Raw genomic sequence first — 22,488 nt, forward strand, 5'->3', positions numbered from 1 at the left:
CCAAAGGCACCTAATGGACTCTTAGACCATGAGAAGCAAAATTCTTTGGGTTGATGAAACCAATATTGAAATATTTGTCCTGAATGCCTAGTGTCACATCTGTAGGAAACCTGGCACCATCCCTACGGTGAAGCATGGTGGTGGCAGCATCATGCTGTGGAGATGTTTTTTAGCGGCGGGGACTGGGAGTCAGGATCGAGGGAAAGATGAATGGAGCAAAGTACAGCAAAATCCTTGCTGAAAACCTGCTCCAGAGTGCTCACCTCAGACTGAAGGTTCACCTTCCAACAGGACAATAACCCTAAGTACACATGTATGTATTTAATAATAATAATTGTTGTAATAATAAGGCTCTGCTGTACCGTTGTTTCTCAAGCGCAGATTTGTTAGCGGCATACTTGCACCATTACTACAATAAAAACTGCTTGTTTCTAGTCCAAACAGTTTGATCTTACCCATATTACCAATGCATTTTACATTAATAAACCATGTCGCGGACCATTCTAAAACTATTCACAGGCCGCTAACGATTTGTTTTACACCTTGTTCGGTCCCGTTTGATACCTATATAGCTAGTTAGCTAGCAACCGGGTAACTTTACCAGTATATCCAAACATTTGGGTGCACAGAAAAAAAGGAACAGGGATAGCTTCTTCAAGAGATGATCATAACAATGAATGAATGACAGGTATTTATATCAACATTTTAGCTATTTATAATAAACAAATATATTCACTTGGTTACATATTAGTTTCTAGGGCACATGTGCTTCGGAAATAGCTAGAATTCCTATAGGCTATATCTCAATCGATTTTAAAACCAAGTTTTTTTTATGGTGCTCCTAGATTTTATGTTGCTCCTAATTTTTTTAAGTTGTGAGCACCAGTGCTACCAATTATACTTGTTTTTGTTGAGTTAGCGCCCTGGATGAGACACCATTCTTCCATGAGAAATTCCTTAATTTAGTGTTTTGTTAATGGTGGTGGAAAACGCTGTCTCAAGCGGCGCTATAGAATCTCCAAAAGTGTTCAATTGGGTTGAGATCTGGTGACTGAGACACACACACACACACACTTTAAACCCCTATGCTCCTCTGAGACCCTTCTTTCAAAGTCAATGAGATCTCTTCTTCTAGACATGGTAGCCAAAATCATGTACAACTGGACATTTTAATACATTATCCTAAATATGATGGGATGTTAAGTGCTTAATTAACTCAGGGGCCACACTTGTGTGGAAGCACCTGTTTTCAATATACATTGTATCCCTCATTTACTCAAGTGTTTCCTTTATTTTTGCAGTTACCTGTAGGTCTATGGCAGAGGTGTCCAGTCATGTGTTACCTTGTTCTTACCTCTGGTGTGTGATGTCTTATAGACCTACTGGGCTTGAGAGGCCTTGGCCACTGTCTGTTTCCCTACAGAGAAGAAGGAGAAATCTGAGCGTATGATAATGAGACATCGACATCAGAATTGTTACTTAACACTTAGAGCTTAACACTACACAATTGCAAGTATCCAAACAAAAACAAAAAGTGCAGGTAAATCAAATCAAATTTTATTTGTCACATACACATGGTTAGCAGATGTTAATGCGAGTGTAGCGAAATGCTTGTGCTTCTAGTTCCGACAATGCAGTAATAACCAACAAGTAATCTAACTAACAATTCCAAAACTACTACCTTATACACACAAGTGTAAAGGGATAAATAATATGTACATAAAGATATATGAATGAGTGATGGTACAGAGCGGCATAGGCAAGATGCAGTAGATGGTATCGAGTACAGTATATACACATATGAGATGAGTATGTAAACAAAGTGGCATAGTTTAAAGTGGCTAGTGATACATGTATTACATAAAGATGCAGTAGATGATATAGAGTACAGTATACATATGAGATAAATAATGTAGGGTATGTAAACATTATATTAAGTAGCATTGTTTAAAGTGGCTAGTGATATATTTTACATCAATTCCCATCAATTCCCATTATTAAAGTGGCTGGAGTTGAGTCAGTGTCAGTGTGTTGGCAGCAGCCACTCAATGTTAGTGGTGGCTGTTTAACAGTCTGATGGCCTTGAGAAAGAAGCTGTTTTTCAGTCTCTCGGTCCCAGCTTTGATGCACCTGTACTGACCTCGCCTTCTGGATGATAGCGGGGTGAACAGGCAGTGGCTCGGGTGGTTGTTGTCCTTGATGATCTTTATGGCCTTCCTGTGACATCGGGTGGTGTAGGTGTCCTGGAGGGCAGGTAGTTTGTCCCCGGTGATGCGTTGTGCAGACCTCACTACCCTCTGGAGAGCCTTACGGTTGTGGGCGGAGCAGTTGCCGTACCAGGCGGTGATACAGCCCGCCAGGATGCTCTCGATTGTGCATCTGTAGAAGTTTGTGAGTGCTTTTGGTGACAAGCCAAATTTCTTCAGCCTCCTGAGGTTGAAGAGGCGCTGCTGCGCCTTCTTCACGATGCTGTCTGTGTGGGTGGACCAATTCAGTTTGTCTGTGATGTGTACGCCGAGGAACTTAAAACTTACTACCCTCTCCACTACTGTTCCATCGATGTGGATAGGGGGGTGTTCCCTCTGCTGTTTCCTGAAGTCTACAATCATCTCCTTAGTTTTGTTGACGTTGAGTGTGAGGTTATTTTCCTGACACCACACTCCGAGGGCCCTCACCTCCTCCCTGTAGGCCGTCTCGTCGCTGTTGGTAAACAAGCCTACCACTGTTGCAAACTTGATGATTGAGTTGGAGGCGTGCGTGGCCACGCAGTCGTGGGTGAACAGGGAGTACAGGAGAGGGCTCAGAACGCACCCTTGTGGTGCCCCAGTGTTGAGGATCAGCGGGGTGGAGATGTTGTTACCTACCCTCACCACCTGGGGGCGGCCCGTCAGGAAGTCCAGTACCCAGTTGCACAGGGCGGGGTCGAGACCCAGGGTCTCGAGCTTGATGACGAGTTTGGAGGGTACTATGGTGTTAAATGCTGAGCTGTAGTCGATGAACAGCATTCTCACATAGGTATTCCTCTTGTCCAGATGGGTTAGGGCAGTGTGCAGTGTGGTTGAGATTGCATCGTCTGTGGACCTATTTGGACTGTAAGCAAATTGGAGTGGGTCTAGGGTGTCAGGTACGGTGGAGGTGATATGGTCCTTGACTAGTCTCTCAAAGCACTTCATGATGACGGAAGTGAGTGCTACGGGGCGGTAGTCGTTTAGCTCAGTTACCTTTGCTTTCTTGGGAACAGGAACAATGGTGGCCCTCTTGAAGCATGTGGGAACAGCAGACTGGGATAAGGATTGATTGAATATGTCCGTAAACACACCAGCCAGCTGGTCTGCGCATGCTCTGAGGGCGCGGCTGGGGATGCCGTCTGGGCCTGCAGCCTTGCGAGGGTTAACACGTTTAAATGTTTTACTCACCTCGGCTGCAGTGAAGGAGAGTCCGCATGTTTTGGTTGCGGGCCGTGTCAGTGGCACTGTATTGTCCTCAAAGCGGGCAAAAAAGTTATTTAGTCTGCCTGAGAGCAAGGCATCCTGGTCCGTGACTGGGCTGGTTTTCTTTTTGTAATCCGTGATTGACTGTAGACCCTGCCACATACCTCTTGTGTCTGAGCCGTTGAATTGCGATTCTACTTTGTCTCTATACTGACGCTTAGCTTGTTTGATTGCCTTGCGGAGGGAATAGTTACACTGTTTGTATTCGGTCATGTTTCCGGTCACCTTGCCCTGATTAAAAGCACTGGTTCGCGCTTTCAGTTTCACGCGAATGCTGCCATCAATCCACGGTTTCTGGTTTGGGAATGTTTTAATCGTTGCTATGGGAACGACATCTTCAACGCACGTTCTAATGAACTCGCTCACCGAATCAGCGTATTCATCAATGTTGTTGTTTGACGCAATACGAAACATATCCCAGTCCACGTGATGGAAGCAGTCTTTGAGCGTGGAATCAGATTGGTCGGACCAGCGTTGAACAGACCTCAGCGTGGGAGCTTCTTGTTTTAGCTTCTGTCTGTAGGCAGGGAGCAACAAAATGGAGTCGTGGTCAGCTTTTCCGAAAGGAGGGCGGGGCAGGGCCTTATATGCATCGCGGAAGTTAGAATAGCAATGATCCAAGGTTTTACCAGCACTGGTTGCGCAATCGATATGCTGATACAATTTAGGGAGTCTTGTTTTCAGATTAGCCTTGTTAAAATCCCCAGCTACAATGAATGCAGCCTCAGGATGTGTGGATTCCAGTTTGCAAAGAGTCAAATAAAGTTTGTTCAGAGCCATCGATGTGTCTGCTTGGGGGGGAATATATACGGCTGTGATTATAATCGAAGAGAATTCCTTTGGTAGATAATGCGGTCGACATTTGATTGTGAGGAATTCTAAATCAGGTGAACAGAAGGACTTGAGTTCCTGTATGTTGTTGTGACCACACCACGTCTCGTTAACCATAAAGCATATGCCCCCGCCCCTCTTCTTACCAGAAAGATGTTTGTTTCTGTCGGCGCGATGCGTGGAGAAACCAGCTGGCTGCACCGACTCCGATAGCGTCTCTCGAGTGAGCCATGTTTCCGTGAAGCAAAGAACGTTACAGTCCCTGATGTCCCTCTGGAATGCTACCCTTGCTCGGATTTCATCAACCTTGTTGTCAAGAGACTGGACATTGGCGAGTAGTATGCTAGGGAGTGGCGCGCGGTGTGCCCGTCTCCGGAGCCTGACCAGAAGACCGCTTCGTTTGCCTCTTTTACGACGTCGTTGTTTTGGGTCGCAGGCTGGGATCCATTCCGTTGTCCTGGGTGGAAGGCAGAACACAGGATCCGCTCTGGGAAAGTCATATTCTTGGTCGTACTGATGGTGAGTTGACGCTGCTCTTATATTCAGTAGTTCTTCTCAACTGTATGTAATAAAACCTAAGATGACCTGGGGTACCAATGTAAGAAATAACACGTAAAAAAACAAACTGCATAGTTTCCTAGGAACGCGAAGCGGCCATCTCTGTCGGCGCCGGAAGTAGCGATCCGCCGGAAGTAGGTACTGCAAATCTCAATGAGCAAAGCCAGTAGTACATCCATCACGGAGGGAATTTGGCGCTGATGGAGATGGCTGCCGTTTTACGATCCATAACCAATTGTGCTATTGTGTATGTTTTTTCGCATTATCTGTAACTTATTTTGTACATAATATTTCTGCCACTGTGTCTAATGACCGTAAAATAGCTTTTTGATATCAGGGCAGCGATTACTCACCCCGTACTGGAGGAATTCTTCTTCTTCAACGAGTCGGACGGTAAGGATTTACCCTAGACACCCGACAAGGCCCTCATCCCCATCATTTGCAAGAGGAAAATATGGTGGTATCGTGGATGACAGTTCGGGTGCCTTGTAAGGATCCGTTGCTGAGAGGGTAATCTTCCTTTACCATCGGTTCTATTAGCCAACTTACAATCAATTGATAGTAAAATGGATTAAGACCGCACTTAATGAGCTGTATACAGCCATAACCAAACAGGAATACACTCATCCAGAGGCAGCGCTCCTAGTGGCCGGGGACTTTAATGCAGGGAAACTTAAATCAGTTTTACCTCATTTCTATCAGCATGTTAAATGTCAACCAGAGGGGGAAAAACTCAGTAAGCCTCAGCCCCCTATGTGAACCATGTGTCGTTGATTCCAAAAGAGCAATGAGGAGTGCAGCCTCTGTCAGTTCAGATAGCATCAGCAAATATACACTGAGTGTACATAATATTAAGAACTGCTCTTTCCATGGCATAGACTGACCAGGTGAAAGCTATGATCCCTTATTGATGTCACTTGTTAAATCCACTTCAAATCAGTGTAGATGAAGTGGAGGAGACAGGTTAAAGAAGGATTTTTAAACCTTGAGACAATTGAGATACGGTGTGTGTGTGTGCCATTCACAGGGTGAATAAGCAAGACAAAAGATGTGTCCAAGAACACTAAGGTAACCTGCTTAAATGACTACCGACCCGTAGCACTCACGTCTGTAGCCATGAAGTGCTTTGAAAGGCTGGTCATGGCTCACATCAACACCACTATCCCAGAAACCTTAGACCCACTCCAATGTTCATACCGCCCCAACAGATCCACAGATGATGCAATTGCGATTGCACTCCACACTGCCCTTTCCCACCTGGACAAAAGGAACACCTATTTGAGAATGTTATTCCTTGACTACATTTCAGCGTTCAACACCATAGTGCCCTCAAAGCTCATCACTAAGCTAAGGACCCTGGGACTAAACACCTACCTCTGCAACTGGATCCTGGACTTCCTGATGGGCCGCCCGCAGATGGTAAGGGTAGGGAACAACACATCCACCACGCTGATCCTCAACACGGGGGACCCTCAGGGGTGTGTGCTCAGTACCCTCCTGTACTCCCTGTTCACTCATGATTGCATGGCCAGGCACGACTCCAACACCATCATCAAGTTTGCAGATGACACAACAGTGGTAGGCCTGATCACCGACAACGATGAGACGGCCTATAGGGAGGAGGTCAGAGACCTGGTCGTGTGGTGCCAGGACAACAACCTCTCCCTCAATGTGATCAAGACAAAGGAGATGACTACAGGAAAAGGAAGACCGAGCACGCCCCTATGCTCATTGACGGGGCTGTAGTGGAACAGGCTGAGAGCTTCAAGTTCCTTGATGTCCACATCACCAACAAACAATCGTGGTCCAAACACACTAAGACAGTCATGAATAGGGCACGACAAAACCTATTCCCCCTCAGGAGACTGAAAAGATTTGGCATGGGTCCTCAGATCCTAAAAAGGTTCTACAGCTGCACCATCGAGAGCATCCTGACTGATTGCATCACTGCCTGGTATGACAACTGCTCGGCCTTTGACCTTAAGGCACTACAGAGGGTAGAGGGTACTGCCAAGTACCTCACTGGGGCCAAGCTTCCTGCCATCCAGGACCTCTATATCAGGTGGTGTCAGAGGAAGGCCCTAAAAATTGTCAGACTCCAGCCACCCTAGTCATAGACTGTTCTCTCTGCAAGCGGTACCGGAGCGCCAAGTCGAGGTCATAAAGGCTTCCTAACAGGTTCTACCCCAGAGCCATAAGACTCCTGAGCAGCTAATCAAATGGCAACCTAGACCCCTCTTTTACGCTGCTGCTACTCTGTGTTTATAATCTATGCATAGTCACTTTTACTCTACCTACATGTACATATTACCTCGACTAACCGGTGCCACCGCACATTGACTCTGTACCGGTATCCCCTGTATATAGCCTCGCTTGTTATTTTACTGCTGCTGTTTAATGACTTGTTACTTTTATTTTTTTTACTTAACACTTATTTTTATTCTTAAAGCATTGTTGGTTAAGGGCTTGTAAGTAAGCATTTCACTGTAAGGTCTACGACACCTGTTGTATTCGGCGCATGTGACAAATAAAATGTGATTTGGTCATCGAGAGCCTCTTTTTTAAAAACTTTTACTCATTACTGGATGGTCTTGATCGTTTCTCTTCTCAAACCACTCCTCTGGGAACCCCAGACATTTAACAATATTATTGTAGCCCTGAATGAGCACACCTCATTGACTAATTGATGATCCATTGACAAGTTGAATCAGGTTTGCTATCTGTGGGATAGTTCAAATCCATGGGTCCCCATGGAGAGGTTTGAGAACCACTGCTTTATGGTCATTTCTTTCCAAGGCTGTCTTTCCATTGCTCTCTTCTTGGTCCCACTGTTTGTCCATTCTTCATTTACACTCTTCTTTCTCCCAAAAACCCTTTATTTTCCTCGTCCCACTCTTTCTGTTGTCTCATGGATTTTGTCTCCCCTGGTGCAACTGTCATCTGTCTAGAAATCCACGTTCTTTTCCTCATCACCCTCTTTCTCTTTCTTCATCTTATTTGTTTAAAAACTCTCACTATCATCAATATCAGTCCATTCACCATTCTCATGGTCGATCTCCCAATCACACAGGAGGGCATCTTTTTTTTTTTTTTTTTTACTCAATCCTTTTGGTTTATTTCCACACTCATGCAATCCGGAGTATCTTCACTATCACAATAGTCTGTGTCGTCACTCGCTTTCCATGTCTTCCTCGGCTATATTTTTCTCCTCTTTCTCTTTCCTTCCGTTGTACATATGTTTAATTTCTCTGTCATTTATCACCATCTCTTTTATCACCTCTTCCACACTTGTTCTCTCCTCCTCTATAACTTATCTTTCACTCCCTTTGTACTCCTCTGCTCTCTCTCGCTCTTTTCATCCATTCTCTTTCTCTCCTGATAAACCAGTCTTGTTGTTTTCTGTGTCTCTTCTTGCTCTCTTTTCAGGCCGCTTCCCAGTGCATTGTACCATTATCCTCTCCAGGTACATGTCTTCCTCCCTCTTCAACTTTAAGTTTCGCTCCTGCTGCTCTAGCAGGCCCATCTCCTCGCTGAAACACCAGTCGTCCTCCTCCATAGCAAATGTCCTCTTTTTCCATTCTCGAATGTTCTCTAAGGGAGAGGCGGAGAGGTTTTGATTGTAAGCAAACTTCTGTGTTGCTACCAAAGGAGTGCAAATTCTATAACAATGTGACAAAACACACATAGGCATACAGCATAGGCCTAAACACAAGACAAAGGAAAAATCACAAAATTCTAACAGTTGCATTTGATTCTAACCCATATAATGAATAGGAAGATGGAAAAAAAGAGTAGTAGACGTAATCAAATATCCAGCTACATGAAGCATATTAATGGAAACATCCAAAGATATCTCTCACCTAGCCTCTTTAATGTTCTTTCACTAACGCTTCACTTAAAGCTGAGATATGTCACTTTTTGGGTGACCCGACCAAATTCACATAGTAATGTTAGATCGGTCATTCTCATTGAAAACAAGTCTAAGAAGAGGTAGTAAATCTATTCTTGTGTGTTATGTCTATGCGTCCCATTCTTAAGTTTTGTTTTTGCTCTTTTACTTTAGATTTTGTACACCATCTTCAAAGAGCTGAAAATACTATATGTTGGGTTATGGAAAATATATTTCACAGCAGTTTAGATGGTACAATGATTTTCTACACTAAACTTGTTTGTTTTGTCACATAAATTGAAACAATTTGAATTTTAGCAACTAGGAAATGGCGGAGTGATTTCTGCATAGAGCATCTTAAACTAACCCCAACCTTCTAGAATATCACCTATTGTAGGTTTTTTTATCGCTTTGGTACTATTTTCACAAGTATGTGGTACTATTTTCACAAGTATGTGGTACTATTTTCACAAGTATGTGGTACTATTTTCACAAGTACAGTGCCTTGCGAAAGTATTCGGCCCCCTTGAACTTTGGCTCCAATACAGTTTTATATCTTTATGTTTGAAGCCTGAAATGTGGCAAAAGGTCGCAAAGTTCAAGGGGGCCGAATACTTTCGCAAGGCACTGTATGTGGTACATTTTCACAACTCTTAGTACACAACTCCAAACTGGTCACACTTGTAATGCAGCCAGTTTTTCATTCAAAACCTGCCATTTTGCATTGATTTGGACTGTAAACATCTCTCACCACACAACCATTAATTCAAAATATAAGTTTATTATGAAATGTAATGAGAACATTGGTTTAATCACCAAAACACAACATAATGATATCTTTTCAATTTAGTTGTTTTAACTAACATTTAATCCAATGGCAAACAATATCAAAGTTTCAAATCGCCCTTAGAAGTGCTGAGTCATTTGCTACAGTACTGTAAATTACAGTAGATTATACCTTTTTCACATTCGGCAATACATTTACATTACCCAACAAAATTGACCGAAAATCTATAATTTTCATAATATCTATCCAATGTGTGATCAAAGAAGACAACCTCTGCAATCATTCATGCAACAACAACAAAACAAATCTGATATATTTGCAACGTGCCGCCCTGGGTAACCTAGTGGTTAGAGCGTTGGACTAGTAATCGGAAGGTTGCAAGTTCAAACCCCCAAGCTGACAAGGTACAAATATGTCATTCTGCCCCTGAACAGGCAGTTGACCCACTGTTCCTAGGCCATCATTGAAAATATGAGTTTGTTCTTAACTGAAGGTAAAATACATTTTTTTAAAGTGTCTGTAATAAAGTGTAATGGAACAAATGATATGAATGAAAATATAACATAACATTTAGCAGGCATTCATTTGCATCAAGCCTGTCTTGAGCATTTGGCCATAAATTCTCATCCACATCAGTGAATATCCTCATTGTTCATGGACCGTGGGGAAAAACCTTTTGGCATGGCGAATCCAAGCTTGACATTGGTCTGCATTGATGTTGTTTCATGCCTCATCCATGGCCAGAAGGTGGTTGACACAATCATGGGGATGGCGATCGTACACCTTCCACATGTTGAAAATACTTCCTCAATAGGTTTGAGGAAAAGAGAGTATGGGGGCAGGTATAGGGTCACGAATCTGGGATGAGCCCAAAACCATGCCAGAACCACCTCTGCATGGTGGAACCTGACATTGTCTTTCACAATGCCATAGGTGACCCCTTCACCTTGACCGGCAAGCTCAATTTCATTGAGAAACACAATGAAGTGTGCAGCGTTGTTGGATCCAAGAAATGACCTATATCCTACAACACTATCTTCAGAGATGGGCTGCGCACATGGAGATGTTTCCCCCACGTTGTCCAAGCACTTGGACGGTCGCCCGTTGGCTGATGAGGGCCAAGTTGAAGACCGCTTCATCAACAGAGATATACTTGTGATGGTCCACAGCAGCATCAAGTACCATCCCCCTCTAAAAATATATTTTGGTTAGTTATTTTTAAAGTTCCAATATGATACTGTGAAGTAGTGTATTTGTTTATCTGCATTACGTTACTGGGTGTGTTTCTTCAACTTTTTTGTGTTTTTTTTGTGTAAGGCCTGATGTGGTACAGTTTAACCCATGCGTAAGCAACCCAGGTTATCCTGGTCCTAGATCTGTTTGTGCTTTGAAGCCAACTCTTATGGTTGTTGTACGACCATATGAGTTGGCTATTCATCACCTACAGATCTGGGACCAGGCTAGATTAACTGTCTTGTGAACACTTCCATAAGCAGGTGCAAGGAGGAAGAATTTTTCCACTATGTCCCTCTCATCCACAGTGATGGAGTGTTTTCCAGTGTTCTCTGCAGCAACTCTGTCTCCTAGGAGTCTGAGTGGACAGTCTAGTTGACAGAGGAGCTAGGTTTTGGCCTTTTTAGGGAGTTTTTCCTAGCCGCCATGCTTCTACACGTGCATTGCTTGCTGTTTGGGGTTTTAGGCTGGGTTTCTGTACATCACTTTTAGATATCAGCTGATGTAAGAAGGGCTATATAAATACATTTGATTTGATTTTGATTTGAGGAGCTGAGGAGTGGAGCTGGAGGGAATGGTAGAGAGAACGTATTCCCCCTGCCAAATCACATGGATACATGTGTGTCTCCCATGGATACTGTATTTTATACCATCTATTGCATCTTGCCGATGCCGCTCTGTCATTGCTCATCCATATATATAGGATATATTTGTACTATTTTCTACATTGTAGAATAATAGTGAAGACATCAAAACTATGAAATAACACATGGAATCATGTAGTAAACCAAAAAAGTGTTAAAAAAATCTAAATACATTTTATATTTGTGATTGTTTGAGTAGAAAATAGTACAAATAAAGAAAAACCTTTGAATGAGTAAGTGTTCTAAAGGTTTTGACCGGTAGTGTATACTGTATATTCTTATTCCATTCCTTTACTTAGATTTGTGTGTATTAGGTAGTTGTTGTGGAGTTGTTAGATATTGCTGCGCTGTCGGAACTAGAAGCACAAGCATTTCGATACACTCCCAATAACTGCTAACCATGTGTATGTGACCAATACAATTTGATTTGATTTGTATTGTTCCTTTTTTCCATAATCTTTTTCCATAATCTTCCCCAATATCTCATGGCTATCATCGCGTTATGGGCTGATTTTAGCACTGGGCAGAGGAGCTCCTCTCAACACCTTTAGGTCTTCTCGTCCCTTTTTGTTTCTCTCTTTTGCTCTCTCTCTGTTCCCTCCTCATTGAGAGACTGTGTTCTTTCCACTTCAACCTCACTTAGGAATTTCTACAGGGCATGTTACTCATCTCTGGGTGTGGCGCATTAGTAGTTTCTAGAGGCTTCTCACCTAAAGCAGATCCAGCCTCTTTGTCTTGGGTGTGTTACGGTAGGCTGGGAGGTGCATTGTGGGAGTGAGGGGCCCATTCAGACGTCAGGCGTCAGAGAAAGACAACAGGCTTTAGGAAAGAATGGAAATAGTTAGTACAATGGGGGTCAATACATACCAGGGGTTTTCGTTCTGATCGGAGGTACACCCATCTAGCCTTCACTCCATTTCCCCCTCTCCCTCTCTCTGTTGGTATGGCCTGATGACCAGGGGTTTGACCCTAGCCAAGACTGATTTCAGTCTCTCCCTCCATCGCAAATATTCTCATTTTGGTTTTGATTGATTGCTTGTGGACATTCAGTCCTCCTCATTAGAACTCCTACACAGAGCTGTGTAGATCACGTACTATCTATCAGTAGGATAAATCAGTCTGTGCTTCAACTTGAAGCTATCCACTCCCTACTATATGATTTTGTCACACGCAACACGAGAGCTACATGACTGTCGTCTGTCTCCGAGCTACAGAGCCACAACACTCTGCCTCCAAAACCACCTCTTTGAATAGCTGCGAGGGCGCCTGTTTTTCTGGATGAACTGGGGTGACCTCGTAGCGATGCACAATAAAGCACGGTAGGGGGCGGTAGTGGTGCTGTAGCGGTGACAGCATCCTCGCCTCTCTGGCTGTGCGCCTCTCCTGCAGCCCTGAGACAATGAAAAGTTTATGGTGCCTTTTTTGGCTGCTTCTCGCATCCTCCCCGTAGCCATAGCTGCACTGCTTTGGTACGTTGCTTTCCTCTGTGCCTGATAGAAAACACATTTTCTCTCCGCGGTCCTGCTGTGTTCGTTTTGAGCACTCGTTCAGTCACTCCCTGCGTCAATCGTCACTTACAGAATGCGCTGCATCACAGATGGCTGAGTCTGATGAAATACAGGGTCAGACAGACACGGGGACGGAACCCACCTCTGATCTGGAGCTCAAGTTTTATTATCACTGAAGCCCAGCTCTCATCCTCTTATCCTTCCTCTCCAATTCTCATCCCCCTCTCACTTCTTCCTCCTCCTGCCCTGGAGGCTTAAGCATTTTAGCAGCAGACGGCCAACTGGGAAACGGCTTTCGTGATTTGTACAATAAGCTGCAGAAATGCCGGGGTGAATCTTTTCCATATGCTGGGTATGAGGGGCTCACTAGAAAGATGGAGAGAGGGAGCGAAAGAGAGAGGTAGAGAGAGAAATAATGGAGTTGGGACAGAAAGAGAGAGAGGGGAGAGAAAAGCAAGTTATATTGTAGCTAGAAAGATCCATAAAGAACAAGGGGGTGAAACTCACATCATCTCTCCCTCTCCTTGCCCTCATGATTGACAGGTCCATACTCTGGGCTGCCGTCGCTCTCTGTTTGCTCGACCTGTCCCCATTTTCCTCCCGCGCCATGCAGCCGAAATGCGAGCCCTGGAGTTTTCATTAGAAGTGCATGTCCCACCCTATCCCTTCCTCTACCCCTATCGTATCTTTGTGACTCTGGGCTTGGCGAATAGATAGAGCTTCTGTTACTCTGTTGTCACAGATTTACAGCACTGTGGAAGAGCGCATGGGAACCAGGAGTCACTTTCTGCTAAGGCTATTTTAGCAGCTCATAATACATTTCTTATTTTCTGTGTATCGTGTTTTTGTAGGGTTTTGTATTAATGGATGATGAGGTCATATATGTTGGTGAACAGGGTGTCAGGTGGACTGGGGATTAGCTTGTAAAGTAGTTCAGGGATTTACTAGGTGGTCCTGCTATTCTTGCCATTACACAGGGTTTTATAGTGTTTCCGTTCCTTTGTGGTAGCTAGCAGATCTCCCTTCTTGACAGCCATTGAACCTGTCTAGTAACCTGGAGGACAGCTGTTTGAGAATTGGTCACTAAGCAGAGGCAAATAGCCTGTCATGCACCATGTTTCTTACAGTATTTTTGTGGCCTAAGTCACTGACAAAGTGGATCGCTGGATGGTATAGCCTGCACATGGAAACATGCTTATTTACACTCATAATGAATCGTGTGCATTGTGTGCATAAACCCACCAAGCTTGTACAGCATCCCACTCCACATGTTTCAAATGTAACTCGAGCTCCTCAACAGTGAATGAGTGCCCTCTCCAGGACAGAACTGTGAAGGTTCTTATTCCTATGGTGTAGAAGAGGGACTTGGTACAGGCAGAGGCAATGCACTATTTGCTAAACAGAAGTATGTGTGTGTGTGTGTGTGTGTGTGTGTGTGTGTGTGTGTGTGTGTGTGTGTGTGTGTAACATTCCTCTACTGTCGATGCACAACATTATCACAGTCCTGGACGTGATTACTCTGATTTTCGACTCTCTCCTTTGTTTGAACTCTCTTGGCCCTGTGGCGAATGACTAGAAAAAGAGTAGGAATGTGAATGTGGTCTTATCTGACTTGGCTGTCTTATCCACAGGTATGGAATGGATTGTCTCATCCAGTTTGAGGACTTTGCCAATACCAATGCCTTCCGTCTGCTGAGCAAGTACCGCGACCAGTACTGCACGTTCAACGATGACATCCAAGGTACATGTATACTTCGATTGCAAACTGCCAATATCAATTGCACAGAGACTCGATAACGTGCTCTCACAAGAACCCACACACATGCACCACACACACACACACACACCACGCCACATGCACTCAAACTCCCTCTCGATCAATCATCCTCCTTCCCTTTATCTCTCCCTCTCTATTTCCACTTTCTCTTCTTCCCTCCCTCCCTCACACACACCCAACCACCCATTCATCGAATCACTCAGTTTAAATCAGAGAGCTTGTTCATAGAGCACTAATTCAAATGTCAAACACACACACCGAGTCCCTGATCCCTCTCTCTCCAGTGGGTTGGGTTTGATAGAGTCCTGTGGAAAACAACAGTAATGTAACAGTAAGTCCAGAGACTCCAGACTAGGGTTGTGTCCCAAATGGCACCGCTATTCCTTCTATAGTGGACTACTTTTGACCAGAGCCTTATGGGCCCTGTGTGCACTATGTAGGGAATAGGGTGCCATTTGGGACACAGACACACTTTTTGTATCCTTAATGAGACCACAGTATCAGTCACACCATGTCTGAGGAGCCATTAGTTTGTCTGTCAAATAAAACTACTTTCCCCAGAAATTAGCCCTGGTAGCCGTTGTGATTTCTGCAGGCTAATCTAAACCATATTTTCTCTCTAATTCTCTGTCTCGGTAAATCTGCTTGCTATTACTGCAGGGCAAATTGACACTCTCTCTCTCACTGCAGTAGTAACTCACTTGAGGAAAGCTCATACTTGCAGGTCTAAATCATATATGTCACTCTGTCCCCCCAACCCCCCTCAGGTACCGCTGCAGTGGCGGTGGCCGGCCTACTCGCTGCCCTTCGTGTCACCAAGAGCAAGATGTCAGACCATACCATTGTATTCCAGGGTGCAGGGGAGGTGGGTGCAGAGCTCTTGTCAATGTGCAAATTCACTCCTGTTTTTTCTGCTCAGAAATGCGGCAGACTGATTGCCCCTAATGACATAATCAGAAATAACCACAGACCAATGCTTCAAATTCTCATTCCCAATCACTGAGCTTTTTATTTAGGTCTAGTAGACCACTAGGCTGTGCTCAACAGACCATGTCGCTAATAAACAGGAGAACATGGAAATAAAACTGTGATTAGCACAACATCATTTGTAATGGGGAGACATTTAGAATGTATTTTCAGCCTCTGGGGCTCTTGGCCTAACTGGGAACCATAGTACCCCCATCTTCTTTTAAAATGCCTTGTTTCATATGTTTTCCATGTTGGTGGATGACCACTTTGTATTGAAAGGGAAGCAGATGGTAATGTGTAGAACTTGAGTGTATTTACAGTAAAGGGTAATTGTGCTGAGAACAGAAAAACAAGCCTTTTCAAGCATTTCACAGACCTACAATGAATTAAATCACACAATTTTAAAGTTGTGCATTAATATAACTAGAGTCAAGATTACAATAAGTCAGAATAAAAACTGGGTCAATTGTTTGCGGGTTTAGGGGTGAAAGCTAGGGACTTATTTCTTGTTTGGTCAGGGAAGTGAATGGTGGGGCACAGAGGCATTCCTATCACATCTGCTTTCTCTCTCCCGCTCTCCCTCCCTTTTCTCTCCCTCTTGTCCCCAGGCTGCGATGGGGATAGCTGACCTCATCACGATGGCGATGGAGAAGGAGGGACTCTCCGAAGACGAGGCTCTGAGGAAGATCTGGATGGTTGACTCCAAGGGTCTCATCGTCAAGGTGATACAAGTACCTCCGCTCTGGCCACTCGTCCAGGGTCACTCATCCCCTGTAGAGTAGACAGAGCTCTGTCTGGAATCCCCACTGTCCTGACCGATAGGCATGCATATATTCATGATGTATGACATGACTGACCGAATCTCAGTTTACTTCGTAAATTGACTGAATTGATCCCAACCCTTGTTTATTATACATGAACTGAAAGATAGACATGAGTCTGAATGAGAGTCGTAGCTCTCATAGTTCAACAAGACAGGTAGAGTCTGTCATGGGATGAACAACTGTAGATGTTATGCATTTAATTAAGGGTTTCACCAGATGCTGCCAGGGTGTGGGTGAGTTTGAGCCTGGTTGTCTACCAGTCCTTTGAGTCCGTTGTTGTATTGACACAGGCTACTGTATTGCATTTATTTCAACAGAGAACTGCCACAGTCTTAGCCCTGTCATGGTCCACATGTGGTTGGCGACTGAAGAACTACCCAGAGATTGTCAGTCAATTCTTTGTGGGTGTTTGTGGAGTCAATTCTGTTTGATCAATGATAAGAATAACTCTGCACAGTGCGCACACAATTACACCAGAAGCTGGTATTGTGTCCATGCTTCTGTCATTGTATGACCTTTTCCAGAACTGTCTGTCTTGAAAAGGTCATTCTGACCACAGGGTTGACGCAATAAAAGATGAAGAGGGAATTGTTTATAGAAGTAATCCTTATTTGATCAACTAAATTATGAGGCTTTCATGCAGGCAGAAAGACAGACATGCAGGCAGAGTGGTGGTGCCTGTTGATATTCACTTTATAGGGTTCTGGTAAAGTCACTAACTCCATGGAGCCTTTGGCAAGCTGGATGTACGTTTGTCACCAACTCTGTAGACCAGCATTGAGTCAACACTGCCCTCTAGTGACCAGAACACATAGCACTTGTCTCCACTGAAACCCCATCAAGCTTATTTCCCTTAAGTGGGTGAGGGTGGAGAAGTCCAGAATCCTTGGCTCTTGCAGATAGTCTTTGTGTCTGTGTTTGAATTCCTCTATGTATTTATTTCAGAGATTATCAATGAGAACATTCAGTTGTTGGCATGTGTAGAAACAAGCTCCATCATAATCTGTCTTCCAACTATCTCTCTTCCACCCTCAGGGAAGAGACCACCTGACCCATGAGAAGGAGAGGTTTGCCCACGAACACGAGCAGATGAGGAACCTGGTAGATGTGGTGCATGAGCTCAAACCCACAGCCATCATAGGTAATACACCAATTAGCTCACTGAGGAGGCAGGGAGGGGGTCAATTGGATTTTAATTGAAAATGTATTTATAAATCAAATCTAATTTTATTGGTCACATACACGTGATTAGCAGATGTTATTGTGGGTGTAGTGAAATGCTTGTGCTTCTAGCTCCGACAGTGCAGTAATGTCTAACAAGTAATAATAGAACAAATTACATAGCATATACCCAATACACACAAATCTAAGTAGGAATGAATTAAGACTATATACATATGGACGAGCAATGTCAGAGCGGAACGGACTAAGATACACTAGAATAGTATAGAAAACAGTATATACATATGAGATGAGTAATGCACGATATGTAAACATTGTTAAGTGAATGCGATACACTAGAATAGTATAGAAAACAGTATATACATATGAGATGAGTAATGATATGTAAACATTATTAAGTGAATGAGAGACCGTAGAATAGTATAGAAAACAGTATACAGGTTACAATTCAATACAATCCAGTAAATCACTGAGATTTATTGAAATTCCAATTACCCAATATCTCTCCAGGTGGATAGATGTTTTACCACCCCTGGGTTAGAGTTTGTAGTGGTCTGCATGGTTAATGTGTTCTCTCGTCGGTCTTATTCATTAGGATACACCGTAGCAAAACATTTTGCAATGGAAAACGAAAGTGAGCATTTCGTATTGGATTTAAGTTCAGGTAGTCCCTCCCTATTTCAGTCTGTTTTCTTCCTTTTGGTGCCTAATGAATACGTTCCTGCTCTCTAGGTGTGGCAGCCATCTCTGGAGCTTTCACGGAGGAAATCATCAGGGACATGGCCTCGTTTAACGAGAGGCCGATCATCTTCGCCCTTAGCAACCCCACCAGCAAGGCAGAGTGCACTGCCAAGCAGTGCTACACCATCACAGAGGTACCGGAGTGGGTCTGAAGTGTCTGTGTACTTCAACACTTGATCAGTTCCATGCTTGAACAGTATGTATACTGAAGTTAGTAGAAGTGAATGCATTGTGTTTACTGGTTAAATTGATGGCTGAGACTGTGCAAACGACTCAAACCACTGACTTCCTGTCCCGTCCACCTGGACGCCTCTTCCCCAGAGCTAAACAAAGGAATCACGTTCTGCTCAAGTGTTACTTGGGTTTCTTCTGCCTCATATTTCTGAACAGCTGAAATAAAAACCCTGTGGCGATTTAAACTAACGTTCCAAAAATATATATATTTTGTAGGTTAATTTAGGATGGAGGCTACAACCCTCTCTGTCTGTTGTAACTTACGATATTGCCGTAGCATAAACATAAGCAGGACACAGTCTAAACAGTCTGCATTTTAACCTCAAAACTGTTATTTCGCTTTTCATTGGTCAACACCACACAATATGACTGACAGCAGAATTTAAATTTGCCAGTATTCCACCTCTGGGCAGCCGAACGTCCTGCGTTTTCGCCAGAGTACTGTCGCTTCTAATCCCGCACATGCTACAGAAGGTTCAGTTGTTTAGAGATCGGGAAGAGGGGGCCAGAGAGAGGTCCAGAGAATTCGGCCCTGCAGCCAATCCATAAATTGATTGAGAGCACATATTGTACTTACTACAATGACCCTGGGGGAAAGTTAATTTATAGAGGAGAGAGGTTGAGTCCGTGTGTATGTACAGTATATGCACAGTAATATATTTTCCTGTGTTGACACCCTCGACACTTGTTTGGTCCAGGGGCGGGGCATCTTTGCCAGTGGCAGTCCATTTGACCCCGTGACCCTCCCTGATGGGCGGACGTTCTTCCCTGGCCAGGGCAACAATGCGTACGTGTTCCCAGGAGTCGGCCTGGGCGTCACCGCCTGTGCAATCCGACACATCACAGATGAGATCTTCCTCACCACCGCAGAGGTAAACCACACACACACACATGCATCCATCCAATTATCAGTTAATTTGCTTTGTGACAGAGCACTCGTTATAATATCATCTTAATACATACACACACACACACCCTCTAACTCTCACTTCTTCAACTGACTCTCTCTCTCTGTATCTTCCTTCCTATATCTGGCCTGTCTCTTTTTCAACACACTCTCTTCCATTCTCTCTATCACTTCCTATTCAACTCCCTCTCTATCGCTCTCCTTTTGTATATTTCTTCTTCTCCTTCTCTATTCATGTATTTTCTCCAACTCAATATCTCTCTTTCACATTTTCCGTATTTCTTTCTCTATTTTTTTCAACTCAATCTCGCTATACATTTTCGCCCATGTCTCACCCTCTTTTTTCTTCCCTCTTCATCTTCACTCCTTCCTGGAGACCCTACCTGAAAACTACTACAGTTTACTATAGAATACTACAGTACTTACTATATCATTATATAGTAAACTGTAGTATACTGTAGAATACACTTTTTAACTACAGTAAATGCTACAGTATCCGATGTGCATATACCTTGCCCATCCCCCTCCCCCATATCGCAATTTGTGCCACCCAGGAGTGAGAAACCTACATGCCAGGTATAGACCTCAGTTATATAGTTCTGAGATTCTGCTCTTTTCTATCTCCTTACAGGTTATGTACAACCTACTGGAGAAAACTACATTTCTCCAGTAGGTTTCCTGAAGGAGAAAGACTCCACTTCTATGTCAAATATAATAAAATACTATAGGAAATACTACAGTAATGTCCACAAAAACACTACATTAATTACTATAGTATATACTAGTTATCTTACAACAGTATTTCTACTATAGTTAACTGTAAATACTACAGTATACTACTGTAAATACTTCAGTATTCACTGAAGTCTACAAAAACACTACATTGAATACTACACTAAAGTCTGCAAAAAAACACTACAGTGAAACTCAGTCTGCTTACAGGTCATTAAGGAAATCACTTAAAAATGTCCTCATGTCTGTCCCCAGCTCAGTGGCATGGCAAATATAATAATATCCCTGTGAGCCCAGTCAATAAACCATCAGGGAAAAAATGCCCAAACTGATAACCTCTCATTGGCTTTCGCACAAGAACAGCCTATCAGCTCGCTTTGCTCTGTGCTGCCTGGCTCTGCAGACATGGGAGACGATTAAAGCTTCACGGTGATGCATAAGTGGAGGTGCATTACTGCATGACAATTTCATATTTTATTTGATACTGTCATCATGGGCCTCAGGCATATGAGAGCCACACTCAGCCTCAGGTAGACTGAGGATGGAGGATGGTTACGCAACAGCAGGAGGGGGAGGGTGGGATGAATGTCAAGTCTTAGCTACATTATCTACACTGCTTGCCAGCCATTATACCCTCATGCCCACCCTACCGGTATATCATATCGAAATCTAATCAAATTGAACTTGATTTGAAATGCATTCCAACGTCTCAATACTCTTTACAGTAAAATGTGTGTCTGTTAAGGTATGCCAAATATCTGCTTGTGACTGTGTGTGCATAACTCATCCATTTGGTTGCTCTCTGACAGACCATTGCTGACCTGGTGACAGAGAAGGATCTGTCAGAGGGAAGACTGTACCCTCCCCTGAACACCATCAGAGATGTCTCTCTCAAGCTGGCCGTGAAGGTGAGAGCACACACACATCTGCACGCACACACACACACACACACACACACACACAACATGTCCTTAGGTCTTCATGCTTCCATACCCTCAATCGGTCTTCACACTTACAATGAGTATACCAAACATTAGGAACACCTTCCTAATATCGAGTTGTCTTGCCCATTCACCCTCTGAATGGCACACATACAAAATCCTTCTTTAACCTGTCTCATCCCCTTCATCTACACTGATTTGAAGTGGAGTTAACAAGTTCGGGGATCATAGCCTTGCCCAGGATTCACTTGGTCAGTCTATGTCATGGAAAGAACAGGTTTTCTTAATGTTTTGTATACTACTCAGTCTATACAGTGTACACCTATGAACTATCATGTGTGTGTGTGTTTGCGTGTCTTACAGATCGTGGAGTTTGCCTATGAGCACAAGTTGGCGACGCTGTACCCGGAGCCTGAGGATAAGGAGGCTTTTGTGCGCTCCCTGATCTACAGCCCTGACTATGACGAGTTTGCTGTGGACTCTTACCGCTGGCCAGAGGACGCCATGACCATCCAGTCATGCAAACTGTGACGTGGTGGAGAGACTGAGGGCGAGGGACATGGGGCACAAAGGAGAAGTGATCCAGAATGGGAGTGAAGGAGACTACAAAAGTGCAATATCATCAAGACAATGGTGATTGTAATTTTAATGTGAAAGAGAAAATATCTTAATGAATGTGATAGATACGAGCCGAAATAGACATGATCAAATAAAATGGTTTAAATGATTGTTTACTTCATATCTGCTGTCATTGTGTTTGTTTGTGTGTCTACAGTACTTTTAGGGGTTTCTTGGGTAAGGTTTGGGCATTACCATTGTTTGCTCCCATGACCCTGTCATACTAAGAGGGAAAAAACAATCTTTAAAGCTAACAGAAAATGTGTGTATAAAACATATAACTAGGAGAAAGACTGTTGGCTGTGATGCACAGGGTGAGAGGAGAGTGGGTCTTTGATGTCACATGTTAGATGTCTCCACTCAGCCATCCCAAAGTAGCATGACTAACTATTTTCCCATGGATATACTGGTAAGAATCGGTCATCCGTACACAAAGGCCGGGGTTATAGAGAAGCGTGTTGCTCTGTCAACAATGTGCCTATTAAAGGCAATATTCACAATGTTTGTGGGCACCACATTCACTGTCAACTCGGCGGATGTTGGCTTAAGAGTAAATTAGAGTAAAACCGTGAAATGCTTTCTTACGATTCCTTGCCAACAATAGAGTTTAAAAATAATAAAA

The 22,488-nt window shown here is 43.6% G+C and overlaps 1 protein-coding gene across 1 annotated transcript in view; it reads left to right on the plus strand.

Annotated features, from left to right (window-relative positions):
* Positions 1-21,987, plus strand: part of LOC139367126 (NADP-dependent malic enzyme-like) — a 150,595-nt gene extending 128,608 nt beyond the window's left edge. The window contains exons 7-14 of the mRNA XM_071105190.1: positions 14,573-14,682; positions 15,486-15,583; positions 16,296-16,409; positions 17,547-17,652; positions 18,426-18,568; positions 19,367-19,540; positions 21,117-21,215; positions 21,612-21,987. Of these exons, the coding sequence (XP_070961291.1) occupies positions 14,573-14,682; positions 15,486-15,583; positions 16,296-16,409; positions 17,547-17,652; positions 18,426-18,568; positions 19,367-19,540; positions 21,117-21,215; positions 21,612-21,779 (1,012 nt within the window). The 3' untranslated portion in view covers positions 21,780-21,987. The remainder of the gene's footprint in view (positions 1-14,572; positions 14,683-15,485; positions 15,584-16,295; positions 16,410-17,546; positions 17,653-18,425; positions 18,569-19,366; positions 19,541-21,116; positions 21,216-21,611) is intronic.
* Positions 21,988-22,488: the final 501 nt, after the last annotated feature.

Source organism: Oncorhynchus clarkii, chromosome 2 (genome assembly GCF_045791955.1).
Source record: "Oncorhynchus clarkii lewisi isolate Uvic-CL-2024 chromosome 2, UVic_Ocla_1.0, whole genome shotgun sequence".
In the NCBI taxonomy this organism is placed as follows: domain Eukaryota; kingdom Metazoa; phylum Chordata; class Actinopteri; order Salmoniformes; family Salmonidae; genus Oncorhynchus; species Oncorhynchus clarkii.